The sequence below is a fragment of the Schistocerca nitens genome, chromosome 4, assembly GCF_023898315.1.
Source record: "Schistocerca nitens isolate TAMUIC-IGC-003100 chromosome 4, iqSchNite1.1, whole genome shotgun sequence".
Lineage (NCBI taxonomy): Eukaryota > Metazoa > Arthropoda > Insecta > Orthoptera > Acrididae > Schistocerca > Schistocerca nitens.
In genome coordinates this window covers 777,478,575-777,501,489 of record NC_064617.1, presented here as the reverse complement: position 1 = coordinate 777,501,489, position 22,915 = coordinate 777,478,575, and the positions used below count along the sequence as shown (strand labels likewise).

Below are 22,915 nucleotides of genomic sequence, written 5' to 3'. Positions count from 1 at the left end.
TCCTGGTCCAGCACAAATTTTCGCATGTCACCAATACATTGTGCAGCTGTAGTCTAATCACATTCGTAATTGCGAATACATATCTTCTGTTTAGATACTGGCCCATTCTCCAATCTTTTCAGATGGACCCTGCAGTTTGTAACAGGACACAGATATACTTATTCTAACGTCTTAGTCAGCAGCTCGTGGTCTCGCGGTCGCGTTCTCGCTTCCTTCGCCCAGGGTCCCAGGATCGATTCCCGGTGGGGTCAAGGATTTTCACCTGCCTCGAGGTGACTGGCTGTTAATGTTTTCATCATCATTTATGAAAGTCGCGAGATTGGACTGAGCAAAGGTTGGGAATTTGTGCGGGCTCTGATAACCGCGCCGTTGAGCGTCCCACAAACAAAAAATCATCATCCAACGTCTTACAATATTCTAGGCAAATATTTTTTTCTTTTCTGTGCGTTTGCTTGTCCTCCTCCGCGGGCGAGAGGCCAACGCTACAGGCCCTCGCGTGGGAGGCCTGGGTTCGATTCGCGGTAGAACCAAAGATTTTTCGTTCGTGGGATGACTGGACCACAGTGCACTCAGCCTCGTGATGCCTGTCGAGGAGTTACTTAATTGAGAACTAGCGGTTCCAAGGTCAGATCGTCGAAAATGCCCGGGAGTGCTGTGTGATGAGCCCACGCCCCTCCGTAGTACATCTGTTGATGAATAACTGAGGAGAGCGCAGCAGTCAGTCGGCTATTGTGTGGCCTTCAGGACCAAATCGCGGGGTTTTCTTTTTCCTTTTATGAATTTAGTTGATTATCAAAAACCCCATTCTTAAAAACTGTTACTTCGGCGCGAGTCACTTAAAAAGACTCTCAGATCCTACTTCATTGAGGATGTTACCGTGTAATACAGTGTTAATTCATGAGAGAAACACCTACTAAAATGACAATATTTCTTGCAGTCACTACAATTATTGAACCGTACGTCTTTCTAAATTCCGTTCGACATTGTTTCGAATGATCAGTCGTTTTCTAGCAGAGCATTATTAGAGCCAAAGATGTTGATATATCTACATCTACATCATACTCAGCATACCACCTAAAGGTGTGTGGCGGAGGGACTTTTTGTACTACTAACTCAGCACTCCAACCCTGTTCCACTCGCGAATAATGCGTGGGAAGAACGACTGTCGGTAAGCCTCTGTATTGGCTCTAATTTCTCTAATTTTCTCCTCATGGTCATTACGCGAGGCGCTTGTGGGGAGAAATAATATGTTGTCCCACTCTTCCCGGAAAATGCTCTCTCGAAATTGTAATAGTAAATATTTCCGCGACAAACAACCCCTCTCTTGTAATGTCTGCCACTGGAGGTCGTTGAGCATCTCCATAACGCTCTCGGCCGAATAAACGTTGCCGTGACGAAACGTGCTGCTCTTCGTTGGATCTTCTCTATCTCTTTATCTCTTTTATCAGTCCTATCTGGTATGGATCCCAGATACATGAACAATACTCAAGAATCGGTCGAAGAAGTCCCTCATAAGCCACTTTCTTCGTGGATAGGTTACATTTCCTTAATATCCTTCCCATGAATCCGAGTTTGGCATCTGCTTTTCCCACTATTTGTTTTATGTGGTCATTCCACTTAAGGTCGCTCTGTGTAGTTACTGCCAGATATTTTACGGCAGCTACTGTTTCCAGCGGTTTGACATCAGTAGTGTAGTTATACAGTAGTTGATTTCTTTTCCTATGTATGCGCAATATGTTACGTTTATTTACGTTTCGGGTCAACTGCCAGAGGCTGCACCATTCATCAATTCTCTGGAGGTCATTCCGCAAACTGTTGCTAACTTCTGGCGTTGCTACTTTGTTATAGACAACCGCATCATCTGCGAACCGCCTTAGAGAGCATCCTGCGCTTTCTACTAAATCATTTATATATATATTGTAAACAGTAACGGTCCTATCATGCTTCACTCAGGTGCTCCCGAAATTACCTTTACAGCTGTCGATGTAGTAGCGGTGTTGTATTTACAGGAGGAAACAACCAACGCCAGAAACAGAAGCTAACATTGATATCCCTATAATCTTTGTTGATATTGCAGTAGTGTAAGAAACAATGATACCACAGTAAAGTTCAATTAATTGTATACTATGGATTAAACTCGTTTTTACTGTAACTAGCTAAACTGAATTTCTTCATTTAGAACCAGTCCAGAAGCATCGTTTATTGCTTCATCATGTTTACGTTTCCAGAGCAGTAAGATTCTGTGTTTCTTATCCAGATTACAAACATTTCACTTCTGTTATGTATTATTGTAAGAGTTATAGACAATATTGTGCAAAAGTTGTGCCAATTTTTTGTAACTTCCAGTTTCTATGGTACTCCTTTACCGTAATGTATCATGATATCCCTCTCTCGCCAGTATAGTAAGAACCACGTTTATTGTAGGTTACCTTGTTTACGACACTTTTGCCCTTAGGGTACTTCACTACTGTGCATGTAGGGTACTACACTGGTATGCATGCGAAAGTTACTTTCGCGTGATGTGTCACTTCCACATAACAAGCAAGATGAAACTTGAACCACCCATAGGAAGAACTGCTACAGTTTCATGTATAATTACGGCGATGACTGCCGATGATCCCTTCAGTGCAGATACACACTGAGCTCGAAATCATACGGGAATCGGCTAGATGCCGCGAGCAATGAGGCTAATGATCAGGGGCACAACATGAGTGTGGTGTAAGCTGAGAATGTGGGTTTGATGGGAGGCGCACTGGAGTATTCTGTGCGGTTGTGTCTGGATGGCGTAGTGGTCAGCGCAGCTGCCTAGTAAGCAGGCTACTGGGTGAGACGTAATACTCACTGGAATTAAGGAAGACGTGGAAGAGAGCACCCACCAATATAACTTTCTTTTCACACAACCTGTTTATTTAACAATATATAACTATAAATTCTGTTTATTTCTTTTACAAAATAAACAAAGTTGTGAAATGAATAAGCCTTTGCAAGAGAAAACAAAACAGCAAAATATATTACAATAATTACAAGACGACCGGACCTGCGGCCCGCCCGTAATTGTGTGAAACAGCGGTGTTTACTACCACGCTGGACACAGTTTCTCTCATTAAATGCCCTTCAGCAACACATGAAAACTATATAAGCACCATTGATGACAAGAGTGATTCAATTACTCAAAACAGTTGACGTAACTTTTAATTTTAAAGCTGTATGTTGAGAGGTTCTGGATTAAGATGCGCACCTGTGCTTAAAGATTAAACAGATTAGGAAACAATATGACAATGATAAGGCTTGCTTCAAAGTAAGCAACCTCTTAATTTCAATCGGCAACCAAGGTGCGACTGGATCCTAACTCGTCCCTTTTGACAATCTTATTTTGACTAGAGCCCTGATGACAGTTGCCTGTTAATATTTTCCAAGTTAAATGGATCGTCAGTTATTAAGATCGCTCTGAAGGAACGTCTTAAAACATTAGTTGTGAACACTTTTTACAAGCGAACTCACTCGGCGGAAACACAAGATCCAGTTAAAAATACACCTGTGCGGCTGGTCCCGGCGGAGGTTCGAGTCCTCCCTCGGGCATGGGTGTGTGTGTTTGTCCTTAGGACAATTTAGGTTAAGTAGTGTGTAAGCTTAGGGACCGATGACCTTAGCAGTAAAGTCCCATAAGATTTCACACAAATTTTTGAAAAATACGCCAATAATGACTCAGTCTTTCAAAGACAGCAGCGCACAGCTTAGTACAACAGAACAGGTTGTTCAGGTTAGAACTAATGCTATTAAAGTCAACGAAGTAAACCGGTTATTAATACAATACTACTGCCTATATTTACGACAAAAGAGCCGACCGAGGGTCGGGTACAAACCGGAAAATAATTAGGAGGGCAGGTAGACAAAGGCACAAATCACCAAGATGGTTACATAATGTTACTCCTCTTTATCAGCAAGCAATTCCATTGATCCACGGTGTGTCGCGGCAGTTACTGATTGGTGCCGATGAAAGCCAGGTAGAAGATGGCAGCCAGGCCACGAGCGGTCTCCGACACGAATGTTGCCAGCCAGCCGACAGGATGTCAGTCTGCTGTTTGTAGTCGTCGCTGACCGCGGTAAAATACCCAGGTATCTTCCGCCTGCGCAGGCCCTCCTTGCGTAGCTCGTGCTTCGGCCGCTCCGACCTCGCGACCATCTCTTGTCGCGACGCTACCGCCAATCCCTAAACTTCGTGCCTCCTCCTCTCGGGCCAGCAAAAGCGTATATACAGGGTGTTACAAAAAGGTATGGCCAAACTTTCAGGAAACATTCCTCACACACAAATAAAGAAAAGATGTTACGTGGACATGTGTCCGGAAACGCTTAATTTCCATGTTAGAGCTCATTTTAGTTTCGTCAGTATGTACTGTACTTCTTCGATTCACCACCAGTTGGCCCAATTGAAGGAAGGTAATGTTGACTTCGGTGCTTGTGTTGACATGCGAATCATTGCTCTACAGTACTAGCATCAAGCACATCAGTACGTAGCATCAACAGGTTAGTGTTCATCACGAACGTGGTTTTGCATTCAGTGCGGAGTTGGCAGATGCCCATTTGACGTATGGATTAGCACGGGGCAATAGCCGTGGCGCGGTACGTTTGTATCGAGACAGATTTCCAGAACGAAGGTGTCCCGACAGGAAGACGTTCGAAGCAATTGATCGGCGTCTTAGGGAGCACGGAACATTCCAGCCTACGACTCGCGACTGAGGAAGACCAAGAACGACGAGGACACCTGCAATGGACGAGGCAATTCTTCGTGCAGTTGACGATAACCCTAATGTCAGCGTCAGAGAAGTTTCTGCTGTACAAGGTAACGTTGACCACATCACTGTATGGAGAGTGCTACGGGAGAACCAGTTGTTTCCGTACCATGTACAGCGTGTGCAGGCACTATCAGCAGCTGATTGGCCTCCACGGGTACACTTCTGCGAATGGTTCATCCAACAATGTGTCAATCCTCATTTCAGTGCAAATGTTCTCTTTACGGATGAGGCTTCATTCCAACGTGATCAAATTGTAAATTTTCACAATCAATATGTGTGGGCTGACGAGAATCCGCACGCAATTGTGCAATCACGTCATCAACACGGATTTTCCGTGAACGTTTGGGCAGGCATTGTTGGTGATGTCTTGATTGGGCCCCATGTTCTTCCACCTACGCTCAATGGAGCACGTTATCATGATTTCATACGGGATACTCTACCTGTGCCGCTAGAACATGTGCCTTTACAAGTACGACACAACATGTGGTTCATGCACGATGGAGCTCCTGCACATTTCAGTCGAAGTGTTCGTACGCTTCTCAACAACAGATTCGGTGACCGATGGATTGGTAGAGGTGGACCAGTTCCGTGGCCTCCATGCTCTCCTGACCTCAACCCTCTTGACTTTCATTTATGGGGGCATTTGAAAGCTCTTGTCTACGCAACCCCGGTACCAAATGTAGAGACTCTTCGTGCTCGTATTGTGGACGACTGTGATACAATACGCCATTCTCCAGGGCTGCATCAGCGCATCAGGGATTCCATGCGACGGAGGGTGGATGCATGTATCCTCGCCAAAGGAGGACATTTTGAACATTTCCTGTAACAAAGTGTTTGAAGTCACTCTGGTACGTTCTGTTGCTGTGTGTTTCCATTCCATGATTAATGTGATTTGAAGAGAAGTAATAAAATGAGCTCTAACATGGAAAGTAAGCGTTTCCGGACACATGTCCACATAACATATTTTCTTTCATTGTGTGTGAGGAATGTTTCCTGAAAGTTTGGCCGTACCTTTTCGTAACACCCTGTATATCGGCAAGCAAAGACTTTCGAAGGACACAACCCATAGATAACTTCCTCATAGATATTGTAATGGAGCCACAAGAGGGCTAGGCGATACTACCACTGAGTTAGTGGCGCCAGACAGAACAGTCTACTAACTTAATGGCGCCACGACTCACTGGGGTTCGAATCCCAGTCCAGCACAAGTTTTCAACTTGCCCCATTCACACGAATCAACGCCCGGAAATATGCTATGAGAGGAACGCAAGTGATATTTTTATTCAAACATAATAATTGCACTGAAGTCACCGTGGTTCATGAAGGTCCCCTGCGCATTACAAATGGTGGGACATGGTGTTTGATCACCGTGGAAGGACTGCATGCTCTGCAATGTGCTTCCACTGTGGCCACGAGGTCGGTAAGGAGTTCTTGTGGTGGGGTGTTCGATTTCTCGACCAGTACTGTTGACAACAGCTGAATGGTCGTTGGTGCATGTGGACCTGCTGCGATACGTCTCCACAAAGCATCCCACACGTGCACTGTGGTATTGAAGTCGGGGTACAGGTAGGTCAGTCTATTCGCCAAATATCCTCTCGTTCCAAGAGTCGCCCAACTGCGCTTTTCGATGAGGTCACGCATGGTCATCCATAATAGGGATACTGGGGGTCGAATACATCCCGGAAAAGACGCCTATGGGGAAGGATTACAGTGTCACAATAGCATTGTCTGGTGGGTCTAACGCGTTCAGTAAGCCCATGCAACGTTATGCTTCCCCGTATCGTAACACCTTTACCACCAAAACGATCATGTTTGACTATGCTGAACGTACCCTCATATCGGCCAGATATGGGAACACGTAATGCACCCATGAAAATTGTCGAACATGTTCGTTTTGGTGGTTCAGATGTTATTTAGCAGGGAGGAATAGTGTTGCACGGGCGTACCGACATCCAAATCTTTGAATACGGTACGCTCACCGGTCAACTGTTCTCCAATCCCTTGTGCGTCCGACTTTATTTTTATGGACGATAATGAGCGACCGCATCCAACAGGGCAGGTGCAGGAGCTTTTGGAAGAAGAGGATATTCAGCATTCGTGCTGATGGAGGAATGGAACGCCCCACCACAACAACTCCGTGACAACCCTGTGGTCAGCATGGGAGCACTTTGGAGAGCAAGTTTTACCATCCACGTTGACCACATACCCTATTAAAAATCATCTCCCATCTTTTGTAATGTCCAATGGAGCGCCATGAATCGTGGTGACTTCAGTGTAATCATTGTATTTGAATAAAGCTCGACTCATAAGATATTTCTCTCAGTCATCTTCTATAGTATACCACAGCAGCTCTTTTTATGAATGGTGCGAGTTTCATAGAGCTATCACTTGGGAGTGACATCATGCGAGAACTGCTTTCGTCCTTAACTTTGGCACGCCAATGTATTTGTCTTCTTTATCATACGAAACAGCATCCATAATTTAATAAACAACTGAATACTTGCCCTCATATCTTAAAGTTCTGGTTACTCTTACGTTATCAAGGAAGATTATCTACCATATTCTGCTGAAAACAAAACTGCAGTTGGCGATAGCAATAACATTTCAGCCGGCCGCGGTGGTCTCGCGGTTCTAGGCACGCAGTCAGGAACCGTGCGACTGCTACGGTCGCAGGTTCGAATCCTGCCTCGGGCATGGATGTGTGTGATCTCCTTAGGTTGGTTTGGTTTAAGTAGTTCTAAGTTCTAGGGGACTGATGACCACAGCAGTTGAGTCCCATAGTGCTCAGAGCCAAATAACATTTCAACTTGTCTCTATGTCCAACAATGCTCTTATAGTTGATCTTATCACTTCTTGTAACATACAGTTCCTCACAATACACACTCTATCACACACAGTGTCAATGTTGCCTAACGTAGCTTCAAAATACTGATCGCGATAATGTCCATATATCCACCGATCGCATAGACAGTGTTTACTTAGTAAGCCTGCTGAATTTAATGTTCCATTGGCAGCCTGTGTTTCACCATATTTTTCACCTAAAGATATCTGTCTATAAAGACTATTGAACCTTAGTTACTGTTACTTGACTTGAACAGTATGTTGAAGTGAAGGACATCAAGCTCCTATACAACGTTCCCTAATAGTATTCTATTAGGTATCAAAATATCATTATTTATGTGAGACAAATCTTGGAGATACAAAACTGTGGAACCGCAGGTAATCTGAAATCGTTATTAAACATCAATGTGATATTCTGCTGAAACTGGAATAAATGCACATAAACACCCAACTGATATTTGCAAACTGTTATCTGACTAGATTAGATTAGATTAGATTAGATTAGATTAATACTAGTTCCATGGATCATGAATACGATATTTGGTAATGATGTGGAACGAGTCGAATTTTCCAATACATGACATAATTAGGTTAATTTAACAACATACTTAAGTTAATATAACAACTTTATTTTATTGTGTTTTTTGTTTTTCTTTATTTTTTATTTTTATTTTTTAATTTTTTTTATATTTTTTTTCGTTTTTTTTTTCTTAATTTATATCTAAAAATTCCTCTATGGAGTAGAAGGAGTTGTCATTCAGAAATTCTTTTAATTTCTTCTTAAATACTTGTTGGTTATCTGTCAGACGTTTGATACTATTTGGTAAGTGACCAAAGACTTTAGTGCCAGTATAATTCACCCCTTTCTGTGCCAAAGTTAGATTTAATCTTGAATAGTGAAGATCATCCTTTCTCCTAGTATTGTAGTTATGCACACTGCTATTACTTTTGAATTGGGTTTGGTTGTTAATAACAAATTTCATAAGCGAGTATATATACTGAGAAGCTACTGTGAATATCCCTAGATCCTTAAATAAATGTCTGCAGGATGATCTTGGGTGGACTCCAGCTATTATTCTGATTACACGCTTTTGTGCAATAAATACTTTATTCCTCAGTGATGAATTACCCCAAAATATGATGCCATATGAAAGCAATGAGTGAAAATAGGCGTAGTAAGCTAATTTACTAAGATGTTTATCACCAAAATTTGCAATGACCCTTATTGCATAAGTAGCTGAACTCAAACGTTTCAGCAGATCATCAATGTGTTTCTTCCAATTTAATCTCTCATCAATGGACACACCTAAAAATTTGCAATATTCTACCTTAGCTATATGCTTCTGATTAAGGTCTATATTTATTAATGGCGTCATACCATTCACTGTACGGAACTGTATGTACTGTGTCTTATCAAAATTCAGTGAGAGTCCGTTTACAAGGAACCACTTAGTAATTTTCTGAAAGACAGTATTGACAATTTCATCAGTTAATTCTTGTTTGTCAGGTGTGATTACTATACTTGTATCATCAGCAAAGAGAACTAACTTTGCCTCTTCATGAATATAGAATGGCAAGTCATTAATATATAATAAGAACAACAAAGGACCCAAGACTGACCCTTGTGGAACCCCATTCTTGATAGTTCCCCAGTTTGAGGAATGTGCTGATCTTTGCATGTTACGAGAACTACTTATTTCTACTTTCTGCACTCTTCCAGTTAGGTAAGAATTAAACCATTTGTGCACTGCCCCACTCATGCCACAATACTTGAGCTTGTCTAGCAGAATTTCATGATTTACACAATCAAAAGCCTTTGAGAGATCACAAAAAATCCCAATGGGTGGTGTTCGGTTATTTAGATCATTCAAAATTTGACTGGTGAAAGCATATATGGCATTTTCTGTTGAAAAACCTTTCTGGAAAACAAACTGACATTTTGTTAGTACTTCATTTTTACAGATATGTGAAGCTACTCTTGAATACATTACTTTCTCAAAAATTTTGGATAAAGCTGTTAGAAGGGAGATTGGACGGTAATTGTTGACATCAGATCTATCCCCCTTTTTATGCAAAGGTATAACAATAGCATATTTCAGCCTATCAGGGAAAATGCCCTGTTCCAGAGAGCTATTACACAGGTGGCTGAGAATCTTACTTATCTGTTGAGAACAAGCTTTTAGTAGCACTCAAAACGGCCTGCTTTTTCACGAATATTCACTATGGATGAGGCCGTTAAAATAAAAGTGAGTACATTATTCAAGGTCATTTAAACTATTTGCAGACAATTATTAATGAAGGATGGAAATTAATTTGTTGTTATTGGCAGCTATCACATCCTACCTCCGACGCTATTCTCTAATGATAGTGAGTTACAAGCCCACTCGACACAGTAAATAAAATTGGTCACTTCAGTGTTCCTCTTGCAATTGCTTGGAAAACTACTCATGCAAACTGTATTTTTGACTTTAATAGACGATATCACACCGTCTACAGCGAACATCACGTCGCCAACAGAAGTGATATTTCTCGATTTGTACTTGTAGTACTACTTTAACTCTGCGGAAGACTACTTTTTGGGATAGCCGAGCGGGATTAGCCGAGCGGTCTAAAGGCGCTGCAGTCATGGACTGTGCGGCTGGTCCCGGCGGAGGTTCGAGTCCTCCCTCGGGCATGGGTGTGTGTGTTTGTCCTTAGGATAATTTAGGTTAAGTGGTGTGTAAGCTTAGGGACTGATGACCTTGACAGTTAAGTCCCATAAGATTTCACACACATTTGAACTTTTTTTTGGGATAATAGCGATTCTCTTTTCATATTTTGTTTAAATTTTAGGCTTTTCTCCGAAATCTCAAACACGCGATATACATCGTTCACACTTTTCACAGTACTCGACACTGCCTCCTTTCATTTGTACGTGAATAAACTGTGATGGAACCGTTACAGGGCTACGGTGATAGAGCGGCCTGATGTGTGGTACATGGACGATGGTCCCCTGAGCTACACATTTTGTGAAGAAGTCCACAACTCCTTCGACGAGCAGCCGCCAGTGCAGAAGGAGTGCTGTGCGTGTCAGGAAGCAAAGTACGAGGTAAGTGCCAATCGTATTCGTTGTATTCTTTCAGGATTCTGTCATCATCAGTTTACATTTTCCTGCCCTGCAAATACTTCATATGTGTTGTTAAGATTTGTTTATCGTTACAGATTCGTTAACAGTACTTCACAGTTTCCTCTCTTTTCGCCGCTACTGTACACTGATGAGCCAAAACATTATGGCCACCCGCTTAATGGCTTGTTTGTCCGTCTTTGGGATGAAATACATCACTGACACTGCGTTTCGGGTATCCGACAATTTGTTGGTAGGTTTGTGGAAGTATGTGGCATTAGATGTCTACGCACAGGTCACGTAATTTGCGTAAATAACGGGCCGCTGATTTGCGTACTCGATTATGGCTCCCGATAGCGATACATGTGGGTGCAATAGCATTTACATCAGACAAATCTGATCGCCGAGACGTCAACTTGAGTTCACTATAATGCTCCTGAAGCCACTGTAGCATGGTGATGGCCCCGAGACACGAACAATTATACTGATCAAAGTTGACATCTCCATCGGGGAAGACATCAATCACGAAAGGAGGCAGATGATTCAGATCTGTCAGCGTGTCTTCGATTATTACCACAGATCCCACGCAAGCGCAGGAGAATGTCTCTCATAGCACAATACTGCTCCCACCAATCTGCGTCTGTGGCACGTTACACGATTCGAGGTGCCGTTCGCCTCGATCGCGGCGTTTGTGGACACGGTCATCGACCTAGCGTAGCAAAAATGTGATTCATCCCAAGATCCAATATGTTTCCATTGATCGACGGTCGAAAGTCAGTGGGCCCACTGCAGTGGTAACTGACGATGTCGTTGGGTCAACACGTAGCGGTTGTCTGCTGCGGAGCTCCATGTTCATCAATGTACGATGAACGGAGTGCTCCGAAACACTTGTGTGGGCTCCAGCATTGTGCTCTTGCGGTAGAGGTGGCACAGATCACCATCAGCCCCACTTTACAGAGCAGACAAGCCTCCGAAAACCACGTTCTGTGAAGAATCGTGGACGTCCAACCGTTTAGCACCTATTGGTAGCTTCACTGTACTTCTACCACTTACCTTAGATGCTCACAACAATACCACGCGAACATTCGACCAACTTTGCCGTTTCAGAGATATTCGTTCACAGGCTCTGCGTAGCAATAATCTTCCCTTTGTCAAAGTCACTTATCTCAATTGATTTCCCTATTTGCAGCCCATATCTTCGCTAGGGGGATTCCCTATCCGTGTCTGCTCCGCTTACATACTTCAGTTGTCGCGTCTTGTACCCGCAACGCCACCAGGTGGCGCCCAACGTCGCGGCGAACACTGGTCATAATGTTTTCGCTTATCACTGTAAATGAAATTTACAGACACAGTCACAATTACCACCCATACAGACTGTCTATCACTAGACTGGAAAGTTCTTCATTGGACTGAAGCATCGGTTTTTTCGTGACACATCACAGAAAAACTGCAGATGTTATCGAAAAGCCCACAGAACAAAAACTGAGTCACGTGGCACATTAGAGATAGCTGTACTTTCATGTGCCATTATAAGGTAACGGCGTCAACCAGATAGCAGCTGCAAGAGGAAATTTCTGCATAACGCCTGCCTCATTAGCCCCTAACAGGGAGAGCGACATTCGTGCAAAGTACTGTCGTAAAGAAGCGACTGATTTCAGATTTACTTAAAGTTCATCCAATGCAGTAAATGAAAGATTCTGAAGCTATGTCACCGGGGACTCTTCTAGTTCACTAGCAGTGCCAACATACCGTTCCAAAATAAATTCACATCAAAACAGCAGTCGAAAAATAATGCTAACGGGAAGGGAACAGTAACAACTGTCGGACCTTATGACTGAAATTCGCTTCATTTCAAGGTGAGTATCGCAACTTGATGTCAATGCGGGCTTTCCAGATTCGTCCTGGGTTAATAATTTCAGAGGAAACGGATATCTGGTCTAGAGCAAAGGGCGCATGATATCATGAGTTAACATACGAAGAACAAAAAAAAATCATATGGAGTTCCAGTACAGCACTCGTGACTGCCGCATCGCGGTCGCGAAGTGGGGTCGAGGCAGTTTCAGATAAGTTCTTATAATCTGACTATAATTTATGGATTTGTAGTTTTAGCTTGACGATGCCCAGTATGGACAAACGGTAGTTACTGTTATTCTGAAGAAGGTTGGATTATCCCGACTGAAACCTAGGTAAATTCTAGGTAAACGGTGCAACTGAGGTTGTTGATTATTAAAACTAAAATTAAAATTTAAAAAAAAATTTACCTGTTTTGTGGCTTTCCCTTAAAGATTACGTAGCCCATAAACTAGAATTTTGAAGTTCTCTCATGGCTAATTATCTACTGTGAATCTTAAAAGATTTGGAGAGCTGTATTGACAGCATATAAGCTGTGAGCGTGGTTCATTATGACTACTTGGACAGCTGTCATTTCGAGCGTTGCCTGTGAAAGGCAAGGTTCAGCGTTGGAGGCTTGGCCCGACGCACAATTTAAATCTGTGAGGAGGCTTTGTATGAAAACCTTTGGTAGGTGTAATTGTTCTGGAGAAAGACTATTTATTGCCTGCATTGTGTATCTCGCGCAAGAGTCACAAGAATAAGGAAGATTAGGGAGAGTACAGAGGCATATAGGCACTCACGTTCTCCTCTCTCCACAAGTGAATCACATGTGGTAAAAAATCCACAGTACCCTCCCCCATGTACTTTACAGCAGGTTATTGCATATTTATGGGGATGTTTGCAATGACAACATGTTACGCAGAATCAAATAACGTAGCAAACTGGTACAAATCACTTTTATTAGTGGGAAGAACTTGTTGCTCACGCTCTTATTTCCTGTTTCCATTTCTAGAAAAGATTAAGACTTGTATTCAAATCTATAGTAATAATAAATCTGTAAAACTGTCGTGCCTGTATGCATGTTTAGACGAATTTTCATGAGGTTTTCGCAGGTAACTTGGGCATAGCTTGGGGCATGCAACAGGCTTCGCTACATCAGAATTGGAACACGAAAACAATGACCTAATTGGAAGTTTTATCTATACTAATACTATAAATGTGAAAGTAACTCTTAACATTAAAATTAATTATAAAACAGTGTAGATTACAAGGCGCGTTTATTAGAAAATGACCTGTTTCGATCATCACATGGTCATCTTCAGACATTCAACTGTAAAATAATGTAGGATATAAATTAGAGGGATACATAAAGAAACTTAAAATTAGCTATAAAACTACAAATCACAGATATACGCTTATTGATGGACAATGGCTCTGTATGTAGCGGGAGCCGCTGAATGACGACAGTCAACTGCTGCGGAGCGCATTATAGCTATTTCTTAAATGGCAGAGGCTCCGCCTACAGCTGACAACATGATGTCAGTGTTAGCCACTCAGGTACAAGTCGAGAGAATTATGTACAAAAAGATGCACTTATTAGTAAATAGAACGTCAAAATTATGTAGAATAAATTTGTAGTAAAGAAGAAGGAGCTTGTTAATACAGCTATTATCAAGTAAATATAATAAGAGCTTTAAGCAGGAAACAAAAAAACATGACATTCGTTGTGTAAAGGCTGCACTCTAGGGGCATGCTGGGAAAATAATTACGATGTTGTTGGTTTCTATCGAGTGGTGGACACCCTTCCAAAGACGTAACAGCAGGGCGATTTCCAAAAAGATGTCTGTGAGTATCGATAGGGAATGTCCAACAGACTACCTTCCACAGATGTACGAAGTAGTTGGTTACTGGACGGTGATCTTGGTCGGTTTCCTTTGAAGCAGCCACAAAAAATGATAAAGGAAGTAGAGAATGATCCATAGATGCAATCCCAGTATATAAAAAACCAGTATCTGTTAATGTACGTTTCGATCTATAGTAAATAGCAGTAGATCGTAATATGCTAGCAAATAACAACAAAAGTGGTATGAGAATACGTGTCCGTATTTCCAAAATATATCATGTGGTAAATAGTGAAAAGTAATTTCCAAAAATAGTAAATTAAAATGATTCCATGAACTACACGTATAAATTAAAAATATAGTGCTATGACTGGCCTAATATGCTAAGTATCTGTAAACGTAATAACATTACATAAATATGTAAGGAAATAATACCAAATTTAAGGAAGCTATGAGCCTTTATATTCAAATAAAATAACAAATTAACACAATAATATGGGTTATAACAAAAATAATGTGGAGAAGGGCGTAAAACAGATTTGTCCAGTTACAAAATCAGAACATCGGAGTAAGCATTGTAAGGCATATCGCCAAAACGTTTAAAGAAATATTTGACTTTGAATTCTGTTCGTTTATAACATATGAGGGTTTATTTTTGTAATGCGAAGAAATTTCGGTTTCTTTTAACGTATTAAGAAATAGCGCTTTAGATGAATTATGTAAAATTTTCATATTATTAGAAATGCAACCTTCAATACTGATTATGTTCATCAAGATGCTGACCAAACAAGGATTTGGGCACCTCTAAAAGCAGGAGGAAATTTAAGACAATCATGATAGCTATTTGAAATATTAAAAATGCTTGATATGCTAAATAATCAAAATGTACATAAAGAAAGCCTCGTTTGCTTCGTTGCTTACAGGTGTAAACACATAACAAGACGAAGCCTACAGGCAGCGTGTAGTAAACACGAGTAAAGTCGACATCCGTCAGCAGTGTGTTAATACTGAAGCGAGTACGTGATTTCTAAATGGGACGATACAGACTTTATGAAGATGGTCTCCCACAACTCTTAAACATATAGAAAACGTCATAGTTCACCGCCAAGAGCAGATGATACATACTTCTTTATTACGACAAGTGACAGTCCTCTGTGAATCATTAAGTATCATAAGACATTTAAAAATCATTGTTATCATGTAGTAAAGTATGCTATATTACATCATTCTATATGACAACAGCGACTTACGCTGTATTTTGTGCTAACTGACGCCATGTAAGGTGTTTGAAATGTCTTATTGCACCTGATCGATGGTCCGAGGACTGAAAGGAGTCGCAATGAATAACTATTTGTTATCATCTCTTGGTTTGTACGCACAGGGTGGACAGAAACATTTTGAAAAGCTTGTAAGGCTGTAGGGTATGCTACGCAATAACTGTTAAGAAAAAAGTCGATACTAGCTCCATTTCCGAATTAATTTGGATTGACGTTAGCCAATCAGGCTGTTGCGTTCGACAATTCAATCGGCCCGCCAGAAACAATTAGTGTCGGTTGCTCTCATAGCATAGAGATAGCGCATGAGACTACTCAACCTTTGGCTCAGGTTCGATCCTTGCTACCGTCTCATGTACCATTTCTGTATAGCTCTCCTGTTCGGTTTTAGGAAATCAAACGGACAACATGTTTCCCGACATCGTCTCTGGCGGGCCGTTTGAATTTGTGCGCACAACTGCCTGACTGGCTAACTTCAATGCTAATTAACTAGGAAACGGTGCAAAGTATTGATTTTTTTCTGAGCAATTATTTCTCAACACAACCTACCCTTCAACACCTTTACAAGTTTTTCACGCTGTGTCTGACCGCCCTGTATGTAGGATATAACACTAGTTAATGTTGGTGTGAAACTTTTCGGAAAAATATCCGGGAAATGTGCTAAAATAGACGGACAATGCGTCCAGTATCGACAGTTCGATGTGAACAACGCTAAGTGAAGCTGTCAATAATGGCAGACCAATAATGGCAGACTCCGACGTCTCAACCCGAGGCGTCAAGACCTGGGGGAGACAGGTTAGAGATTATAGTGCTTGAGGTCTCCCTGCCGTCGTGTTTACTTTCAGTCTTCTTTCTGTGCGTTATGTGTCATCGCTCTAGGTTCTGGGATGTGGCCAGGTGAATCAACCCGTCTGGATAGCCGTGCGTGCTTAAGCGGCGTTTCCGGAAGCGAATCCACCCGTCGGACTAAGGACGAGGGCCGGTGTGCCGGCCAACCTCGATATGGTTTTTAGGCGGTTTCCCACATCCCACTGTATGCATTTTGCTTGATGCAATAATTTACCAACAGCCGTACGATGTGTAGAAGTTTATTTTATTTTATGAACTTCTATGTGCTACCAGTTTCGTCATTACAATGATGCCATCTTCAGGCCCCACTCGTCATAGTCGTAAAATCGTTATACACGGAAGGAGCCATATAACTGGACCCGTGAATCAATCGTCCTGCAACAGCCCTTGGTGGCCAGGCGACACAGTCTGTGCAGGCTCCTTCCGTGTATAGCGATTTTACGACTATGACGAGTGGGGCCTGAAGATGGCATCAAAGTAATGCCGAAACTGGTAGCACATAAAAATTCATAAAATAAAATAAACTTCTACAAATCATACGGCTGTTGGTAAATTATTGCATCAAGAAGCTCATGCCAGCCGTCGTCCCACGATCCATAATGGATCAACGAAGTATGAATTCTGGGCTGTTACGCAATCACTGCTCAGTTACCCGGTTCGCAAACATTCAGAAAGCTTTAGCCCGCTTTCACATGAATAACGCTATACGCAGACAGCTGGGGTACACATATGCCGTCCCGTGGGGGTAACAGGGTTGCGACAGGACGACACTCGGCTACCTCTTTAACTGACCACACGAAATCCGTAAATAATCATGCCAACGTTGCGCCAATGCGGCTCAAAGCACAAGTAAAAGAAGGAGAAGACGTTTTGGCTGAATGCAGTGAAAGCGAAGAAAAGTAAGTATCGGTTGTGCGTTTTGCGAAAAAGTCCATAATACTCGCATTTTCATCTCTTATATACACAAGTTCTCAGTTTTCAACGAAAAGCATTCTTAATGAAACTGATCCGAGTACACATCAGAAAGCTACTACTGAAACCTACTACTTCCGATTCCGAGATTTCAGTGGGTGCTCGGGAGCAATGTCATGGAAATTTTTGTGAAACGATCTTGTTTGGGAGAGTCATCCAAAAATTAAGTTTCCTATTTTTTAAAAATAATCGAATTTGCGTAGAAAAGCAGCGCATGCACGAGAGAGGTATGACAACAATCAAATAACTGCGGGCCAAGTCTCAACTGTTAATGCTGTAGCAGTCTGCAGCTCATGGGCTAGTGGTTCAAGTTGCTGCCTCTGGATCAGGGGGTCCCGGGTTTGATTCCTGGCCGGGCTGGGAATTTTCTCCGTCCGAGGAATGGGTGTTCGTGTTGTCCTCATCATTCTCTTCATCATTTCATCATCATTCATGAAAGTGGCGAGAATGGACTGAGAAAAGTTTGGGAATTTGTACGGGCGGCGATAACCGCGCAGTTGAGCGCCCTACAAACTAAACATCGTCATCGACACTGCAGCAGTGGCTGAAAACGGCGCCAACTGCGACTTTTGGTCTGTGGTAGGCCTATAGCTTCTGAATGCACAGAACATAGCGACGATTGAAACTCGTCGTCGGAAGTGTTAGCTCTGATAGCCGAAGGTCATGGCAAAACAAATGTGCTATGGTCTCAGGTTCGAATCGTGCCTCGGGCATGGATGTGTGTGATGTCCTTAGGTTAGTTAGGTTTTAGTAGTTCTAAGTCTAGGGGACTGATGCCCTCAGATGTTAAGTCCCATAGTGCTTAGAGCCATTTGAACCAACTGATTTGAAAACAGATGGTGAGTCGCTAGTATAGGCAATTTTCCGAAAATCGTCCAGGTGCCCAAAAAATAAAATCATTTTCACAAATATAATAAAGATCGAAATTCAAAGGGTAAAAGTTTTTTCAAAGAGTTAAAATTTTTCCTGATTTGCATTGTATTCGCCAAAACAATAAGTATCCTGTAATAGATATTTTCTAAACTAGCCGATGTTCTTCCCATTGATTCAAGCTATCTCCATACCAAATTTCGCCGAAATCGGCTCGGCGTGTTAGTCATGAAAACGTAAAGATAGAATTAGTTTCGCATTTATGGATAAAACTTTCAGTTACGATGTCTTTTTTTGCGTAATCCGAAGTTGATGAAATGAATCCTCTTCAGTGTCCCAAACATTGCTCAAGTTACCTGTGCAAGCCCCATGAAAGAGATTAGAGTATTTACACAGACAAATAGACGGTTTTACATAAAAATGTTAATCACTATACCTTTTTCCCACGTGATCCGATTTTTATGATATAAAGCCCATACGGTGCCACAATGCTGTGCTCAAGTTACCTGTGAAAACATCATAAGAATTCGTATAGTAGTTTTGGAGAGTAGTGTGTTCAAACACGGCAACAGACAGATACGACGGTTTTAGATGAAACTTTAAATCACGATACCTTTTTTCCGTGATCCGATTTTGATTAAATGAAGCCTATAAGGTCCGCCAAGCTATGTATAAGTTACTTGCGAAAACCGCATTATAATTCGTGTACTAGTTTTGAAGATTAGCGTGTTCAAAGAGACAGACACAACAGATTTACAGATTTATTGTTAATATATACGATGACGAAGGGATGAAGACAGTTGTAATAATTCTGTTTCCAGGCGGGAGACTTCTGTGAAATATGCGTACGTAGCTGATTCCACAGTAAGACAAGTGTCTCTATCCTGATTGTGATTATGTCAAAATATAGTGAAAACATTGCTGTATCTGCGAAAATAAAGTTTTTCCTGTAACTCTGTTTTCCTTTCTTTTTAGAACAGGAAAATTAATTTCTAGATGTTCATCGTAGTTTTAGTCTTGACGAGCTGAGGACCAATAATCCATTTAGAGCCCAGTGCAAGTCCCCTAGACGAAACAGAACAAAAAGTAACACCTTTGATTGTATGGCATCAAGCTAAACGCTACAATTAAAAATATTCTATAGCGGCAGTTAGTGGTGAATTTACCAACTGTTTAGTATGGTCTCTCAACTTAACATAAATTATTTCCTTTCTTTGTTGCTTTTGTACCCAGCTGACTTTTGAAGGACTGTGGTCGCGGCACACCCACCCCAAGGGCTTCCCGGACGACAGCTTCTTAGCTAAGTTCAGCGACGTGATTGGAGCGTCGCACACATCCGACTACTACTTCTGGTCCTACGGAGCGAGGGCTTCCCCAGGTCTCAAGCAAGTGGCTGAACGTGGCTCTACCCGCGAACTGGAGCGCGAACTCAAGGCCCAGGTAAGAACAGGAAAGCAGATCAAATTAATCATTCGCCTTCTTTACTTTTTTCCAATACCATCTTCAGAGAACTTACACCAGCTTTCTTATTACGAGGATCACTCCAAAAGAAATGCACACTATTTTTGTAAAAATACAGTTTTCATTCTGCATGTGTGAAAGTTTTACAGTGTGTAGATACATCCTTCCCGCTTGTTTTCAAACTTAGTTCAACCTGTTCCCATGAGTGGCGCCCTCACAGCATGTCTTCAAGATGGCTGCTATACTTGACGTTCGTCAGAAGCAATGTGCTGTCGTAGAATTCCTGTGCTGTGAAAACTCGACAGTGGGAAACATCCACAAGAGGTTGAATAAGATGCATGGAGATGCTGCTGTCGATCGCAGTACAGTTAGTCGGTGGACAAGCAGGTTACGTGATGAAAGCGGTCACGGCAATATTGAGGACTCTCCTCGCCGCGGCAGGCCCCGTACTGCACACACTCCAGACAATGCACAGAGAGTTAACAAATTGGTGACTGCTGACAGACGCATCAAAGTGAACCACTTGTCACGCTACATTGCGATAGGGGAAGGAAGTATTTGCAGAATACTGAAAGTGTTGGCGTTAAAAAAGGTTTGTGCCAGGTGGGTTCCCAGGATGTTGACAGTGGCTCACAAAGAAACAAGAAAAACGGTATGCAGCGAACTTTTGGAACAGTACGAGATTGGTGGAGATGAATTTCTTGGAAGAATTGTGACAGGTGATGAAACATGGCTCCATCATTTTTCACCAGAGACGAAGAGGCAGTCAATGGAATGGCATCATGCAAATTCACCGAAGAAAAAAAAAATTCAAAACCACACCTTCTGCTGGAAAAGTTATGGCTACGGTGTTTTCCGATTCCGAAGGACTCTTACTTGTGGACATCATGCCAAGTGGAACCACCATACGTTCTGATGCATATGTGACGACACTGGAGAAACTTCAAGCTCGACTGAGTCGTGTTCGACGACATCGGCAAAAGCAGGATGTTTTGCTGTTGCACGACAATGCACGGCCACATGTCAGTCAAAAAACCGTGGAAGCGATCACAAAACTCGGATGGACAACACTGAAACACCCGCCTTACAGTCCTGACCTGGCTCCATGTGACTATCATCTCTTTGGGAAACTGAAAGAACAGTGGCTCCAACAGGTTGGTCCAGAATTTTACCTTGCGGGTATACAGGCACTGGTTCCAAGATGGGGTAAGGCAGTTGAGAGGGACGGAAATTAAGTGGAGAAATGAAAATACTGTTCCTAAAGGATGTATCCACACACTGTAAAACTTTCAAACATGTAGAATAAAAGATGGATTTAAAAAAAATGTGCATTTCTTTTGGAGTGACCCTCGTAGCAAGGCATGTTCTTCGTCTCTCCCAAGGAAGGCCCCCTTATATCATTGTTATCAGATACGGTCCTCTCATCGATTTTTTTCCCATACTTCAAGCAACATTGCTATACGTTTGAAGATATCAAGACACACAGCCTACTGACTGACCCAAAAGTAGCCTCTCTTTACTGATACTGATATTCTCTACAGAGCCAGCCCACTGTGGTTCCTAAATCAAAGGCTAAATAATTTTCTGATACACACCATTTAGCCTACTACTATGATGTACACTCCTGGAAATGGAAAAAAGAACACATTGACACCGGTGTGTCAGACCCACCATACTTGCTCCGGACACTGCGAGAGGGCTGTACAAGCAATGATCACACGCACGGCACAGTGGACACACCAAGAACCGCGGTGTTGGCCGTCGAATGGCGCTAGCTGCGCAGCATTTGTGCACCGCCGCCGTCAGTGTCAGCCAGTTTGCCGTGGCATACGGAGCTCCATCGCAGTCTTTAACACTGGTAGCATGCCGCGACAGCATGGACGTGAACCGTATGTGCAGTTGACGGACTTTGAGCGAGGGCGTATAGTGGGCATGCGGGAGGCCGGGTGGACGTACCGCCGAATTGCTCAACACGTGGGGCGTGAGGTCTCCACAGTACATCGATGTTGTCGCCAGTGGTCGGCGGAAGGTGCACGTGCCCGTCGACCTGGGACCGGACCGCAGCGACGCAAGGATGCACGCCAAGACCGTAGGATCCTACGCAGTGCCGTAGGGGACCGCACCGCCACTTCCCAGCAACTTAGGGACACTGTTGCTCCTGGGGTATCGGCGAGGACCATTCGCAACCGTCTCCATGAAGCTGGGCTACGGTCCCGCACACCGTTAGGCCGTCTTCCGCTCACGCCCCAACATCGTGCAGCCCGCCTCCAGTGGTGTCGCGACAGGCGTGAATGGAGGGACGAATGGAGACGTGTCGTCTTCAGCGATGAGAGTCGCTTCTGCCTTGGTGCCAATGATGGTCGTATGCGTGTTTGGCGCCGTGCAGGTGAGCGCCACAATCAGGACTGCATACGACCGAGGCACACAGGGCCAACACCCGGCATCATGGTGTGGGGAGCGATCTCCTACACTGGCCGTACACCACTGGTGATCGTCGAGGGGACACTGAATAGTGCACGGTACATCCAAACCGTCATCGAACCCATCGTTCTACCATTCCTAGACCGGCAAGGGAACTTGCTGTTCCAACAGGACAATGCACGTCCGCATGTATCCCGTGCCACCCAACGTGCTCTAGAAGGTGTAAGTCAACTACCCTGGCCAGCAAGATCTCCGGATCTGTCCCCCATTGAGCATGTTTGGGACTGGATGAAGCGTCGTCTCACGCGGTCTGCACGTCCGGCACGAACGCTGGTCCAACTGAGGCGCCAGGTGGAAATGGCATGGCAAGCCGTTCCACAGGACTACATCCAGCATCTCTACGATCGTCTCCATGGGAGAATAGCAGCCTGCATTGCTGCGAAAGGTGGATATACACTGTACTAGTGCCGACATTGTGCATGCTCTGTTGCCTGTGTCTATGTGCCTGTGGTTCTGTCAGTGTGATCATGTGATGTATCTGACCCCAGGAATGTGTCAAAGTTTCCCCTTCCTGGGACAATGAATTCACGGTGTTCTTATTTCAATTTCCAGGAGTGTAGATCAACACGGCACAAATAGTGGAAACTCCAGAGGATA

General features: G+C 43.0%; 1 protein-coding gene across 1 annotated transcript in view; it reads left to right on the top strand.

The window, feature by feature from the left end:
* The window catches only part of LOC126252562 (spondin-1-like), a 692,355-nt gene that overhangs the window by 386,386 nt on the left and 283,054 nt on the right, over positions 1 to 22,915 (top strand). The window contains exons 4-5 of the mRNA XM_049953462.1: positions 10,578 to 10,722; positions 19,610 to 19,816. Coding sequence (XP_049809419.1) covers positions 10,578 to 10,722; positions 19,610 to 19,816 — 352 coding nt within the window. The remainder of the gene's footprint in view (positions 1 to 10,577; positions 10,723 to 19,609; positions 19,817 to 22,915) is intronic.